Source organism: Penaeus chinensis, chromosome 20 (genome assembly GCF_019202785.1).
Source record: "Penaeus chinensis breed Huanghai No. 1 chromosome 20, ASM1920278v2, whole genome shotgun sequence".
In the NCBI taxonomy this organism is placed as follows: domain Eukaryota; kingdom Metazoa; phylum Arthropoda; class Malacostraca; order Decapoda; family Penaeidae; genus Penaeus; species Penaeus chinensis.
The window spans coordinates 12,108,839-12,113,221 of record NC_061838.1 but is presented as its reverse complement, the minus strand read 5'-3'; the positions used below and the strand labels follow the sequence as shown (position 1 = coordinate 12,113,221).

Below are 4,383 nucleotides of genomic sequence, written 5' to 3'. Positions count from 1 at the left end.
TCTCTCCTCAGCTGCCTGGGCAAGATGGCTGAGAGGATGGTACTAAACCAGCTCCAATGGAAAATGGGATCCCCACATGAACACCTCCACGGGTTCACAAGAGGCATGAGCACATCACACAACCAGCACTGTCACATCCATGGTAGTATTCCTAGGCCTGGAGAAGGCTTTTGAACTAGTAAGTCCTCTTTCTATTCAGGAGACCTTGATCCAGAATGGAATCAAAGGAAAGCTCTTGACCTGGATAGGTGACTATTTCAGGAACAGAACAGCCAAAGATCTCTGCAGCCAAATCAATACATTGGGGTAAGGATTGACCAGACCCTCTACTTCCAAAAGGAGGTCCAGTACCTGGCTGACCGAGCCAAAGCAAGACTGTCTGTCATGAGAGCAATGGCTGGGAGACACATAGGAGCTGGGCATATAGTACTAAGATCATTCTAAGTATATGCTGTCTGTCCTATTGTAGACTATGCTTCTGTCGCCCTGATTACACCAAGCTAAGACTAAGGGAAAAATGGAGACAGGTCAAAATGAAAGTTGCCAGGATCATTGTGAGTGCCCCCAGGTGGACTTAAGTCTTCAACCTCCTCATGGAGGCAAACCCTCTCCCCTTGGACCCCCGCTTTGATCTAATGGCATCACAGTTCCTTCCCTGGCACCCCGGAACACAAACACAAGAGAAAAAATACTCAGATGCCTAGAACAAGCTTTTGAGTTCTTTGCAAACAACTCCTGGCTGTCACATACAGGCAGGCTGTTGATACGCTGTCAGTTCAAAGAGTAATTATTTGCTAAGGGGATGGACTACCCCTACCCTGACTATATTGAAGTCCCGTCGTGGGCATAAACCTTGATGGAGTTTCCTGTCATGAACTTGTCAAGCAGAAAGAATCAATACCCCACGCCTAGTCTAAAGGCAGCAGCCCAGAGGGTCACTGCAGCCATTACTCCTCCGGGAAGCAGAAGCTACTTCACGGATGGATCAGTCGATCCTGCAACCCACATTGCAAATTGCAGGCGCCAGCTTTGCAGTAAGGGATGTCACAAAATCCAAGAGGGATTGACATGTGATCATCCATACAGATTCCAGGGCAGATGGTACTCAGACGCCACAGTCTATGAGCCACTGGCCCTCTCTGAAACAATAAATTAAGGTGCGGAAGTTATACTTCACATAATCAGAATAGATTACCACATGGCAAATTATGCAAACGTCTGACTATGCAGATTGTAGCAAGCCGAACGCCACCCTGATACATTACTTACAAAGTTGTGAGCACACAATTTCTGAGACAGGGTAAAACAATTATACCACACCATGGCGGCAGGAGCGCCTGCTGACAACCCGGCCACAGCGGTACGCATCGAGTGATTTAATTGAGAAAGCCACAAATAGCTGACAGACAGACAGACAGACAGACACAGACACAGACACACACACACAAAAAAAATAATAATAAGGCCCGGGCGAAGCTAGACCGCAAATCTCACTATAAGTATGTATAAACAGCTTCCACGAGCAATATAAGTATGTATAAATAGCTTCCACGTGGCGTACAGAAGCAAGTATACGCGTGGCTTCACCGCAGGCGCCCCAACGTGCCCCACGCACCCACCAGTACTTAAGGCTCAGGATGACCCAGGTCAGTCTCAGTCCTTTCAGAGAGTCACTTCAGAGTACCCGCTGACTGCTTGTCGGGGCAGCGCTCCCCAGCGCGCCCGCCCTCCGGGCAGACCAAGCACTAAGACTTACGAAGACTTGTATCCGTGTGAATATCTGTGTTGCTTACGCTTCTAAATGAAAGGGGTTAAGCCAACCGTCCGTTTCACTACTCCTGCTAAACCATATGTTTAAGGTGTCATTTAATTACCCTTTACACTCACTAAGAAGTTGACCTGATAAACTTGCACCACACATTGCTCTGCATATTTGTCTGGTCCTTAACAGACATTTCTTTTCTATCGTTTTACATAAATTTCATGTGATTTCACAGAGTAGTTGATATATTTTTATCTATTACTATTAAATTTTTTTTTTTTTTTTTTTTGTCGGAGTCCGTTTTCATTTTCATCCTTGCGCTTACCTTTTCTACCCTCGCCTACGTACCTCTTTCCCAATCTTCTTCCATACCTTTACGTTTATTGTGTCGTATATTGTCAAGAGCAAGCATGTACGATGTACAGAGTAGCTTCCGACCTAATGAATAATGCATTGCCTATGTTCAATATAATTTTGCCTAGATCTGCTGATAGTGATGCAATTGACAATTTTAGAGAGAGGGAGGGAGGGAGGGAGGGAGGGAGGGAGAGAGAGAGAGAGAGAGAGAGAGAGAGAGAGAGAGAGAGAGAGAGAGAGAGAGAGAGAGAGAGAGAGAGAGAGAGAGAGAATTTTCTATATAAACTTCATAATTCATATTAGGTATGACGAACGAATTTTATATCATGAAACTTTATTGTTATATAGGGTATACAGATTAACTTAATAGTTAATAATACTTAATACAATATATAGATACTTTGAACATGGAAATTCACATGTGTAAAAAATTAAAACAGAATATAAAGGTCACTGTTTAAAAACCTTGAACACCTACACTGAACAAGAGAATTGTAACTCAGTGGAATGCATTTTACCATGAAAAACATAAAAAGTAATGTTACCGAGTTATATACTGTAGAACCTATGGAAAATATAAGTCTTGAAATCTCATATCATATAACATTGGATAAGCAACCCCCTTTGCACTTGGGGTATTCAAAAGGAAATAACAAAAATACTCAAAAGATAATACAGAATAATGCAGTACTTGCTCCCTATCGACAAATAAAATAATATGGTTATTTACTTCAATCAGTGATGCAAGACATGTAAAATCAAGGACACAAGTCTTGTGAATGAAGTTAAAAAAACTTAACCTAACAATAAGGATTACATTTTGTGTTCAGGATAGGATTCGAACCATGTTTGTTTTTGGGCATAACACTGCATAACATGTAAAAAATACTTGAATAAATGTTCTTTGAAATCCCAGAACACTCGTATCTAACATAAAGGTAATTACTAATCAAACTTCGTGTTTGACAAAAATGTGGGTACAAAAAAAAACATATCATGTAGAAGTATATATACTTATGATAAAATGTTCAGTTTTTGAAATTCAGAACTGTTACATCTTACATTATAAGAAGAAGAAGAAAACAAAAATCTAGTGATGTAAGATATATAGGGCACTCTTCTAGACCGGCATGATGATTGACAAGTTCCTATACATTTTAGCATAATCCTTAATCTTGAATTTATAATGTCAGGAATGCAAACATCAATGCCTGCAAAAGGGGAAACAAACAAACAAAAAAAATTACAAGGATTGAAACCTAGGCTTCAGTGTTTCCATGAGGCTAGCTGCTTTCTCCAGCATAAATTCAGCATCATGTTTGGTATAGCGATCACATGGGGATCCTAAGCTTGTTGGGTATCTCAGATTGGTATGATGGCCGACGTGAAATTGCATATCAGTTGCCAAGCTCGAGGTATTGCTGCAGGATAGATGCCTTGCCACTGCAGTCAGGGAATGGCACTCAGAGCCACTCTGATAACTCTGCGCCGTGTCTCTGTCCTCCAAGTATAGGGCTGCTTTCAGTACTTTTTCGGCTGCCTGTGAATTAAACCAAATTTGGTAATTATTGAGTGGCGCCATCAGGAACACGCACATCAAGACAATGTTTTAAGTTAAAGAAGTAGGAAGGCACAAGAACAAATGTTATCATGGAATAGGAGTGTGAAAGGAGAGAGAGAGAGAGAAAAAAAAAGATCGGGTGAGGCCAATGCGATAAAGACCAAATAAAAGATGGAGAGTCCCTACCAAGGATGATTAGGCCAGGGGAAAGAGGGGTTGCAAAATGGTGCACAGGATGAAATAAACTGGAGAAGGTTTCATCAAAACAGAGCACATGAGAAGCTCAGAAAATTCCTTTCAACATGACTAAAAGCACTGCGGTTATTATTAAAAATTCAATTGAGCGAGAGAGAGAGAGAGAGAGAGAGAGAGAGAGAGAGAGAGAGAGAGAGAGAGAGAGAGAGAGAGAGAGAGAGAGAGAGAGAAAGAGAGAGAGAGAAAGAGAGAGAGAGAAAGAGAGAAAGAGAAAGAGAAAGAGAGAGAGAGAGCGAGCGAGGGAGCGAGCGAGAGAGAGAGAGAGAGAGAGAGAGAGAGAGAGAGAGAGAGAGAGAGAGAGAGAGAGAGAGAGAGACAGAGAGAGAGAGAGAGAGAGAGAGAGAGAGAGAGAGAGAGAGAGAGAGAGAGAGAGAGAGAGACAGAGAGAGAGAGAGAGAGAGAGAGAGACAGACAGAGAGAGAGAGAGAGATAGACAGAGAGAGAAAAT

The 4,383-nt window shown here is 42.0% G+C and overlaps 1 protein-coding gene across 1 annotated transcript in view; it reads right to left on the bottom strand.

The window, feature by feature from the left end:
• Positions 1–2,436: 2,436 nt before the first annotated feature.
• Positions 2,437–4,383, bottom strand: part of LOC125035840 (sacsin-like) — a gene marked incomplete in the record, with an annotated part of 33,647 nt that continues 31,700 nt past the window's right edge. The window contains 1 exon segment of the mRNA XM_047628110.1: positions 2,437–3,659. Within this exon segment, the coding sequence (XP_047484066.1) occupies positions 3,363–3,659 (297 nt within the window).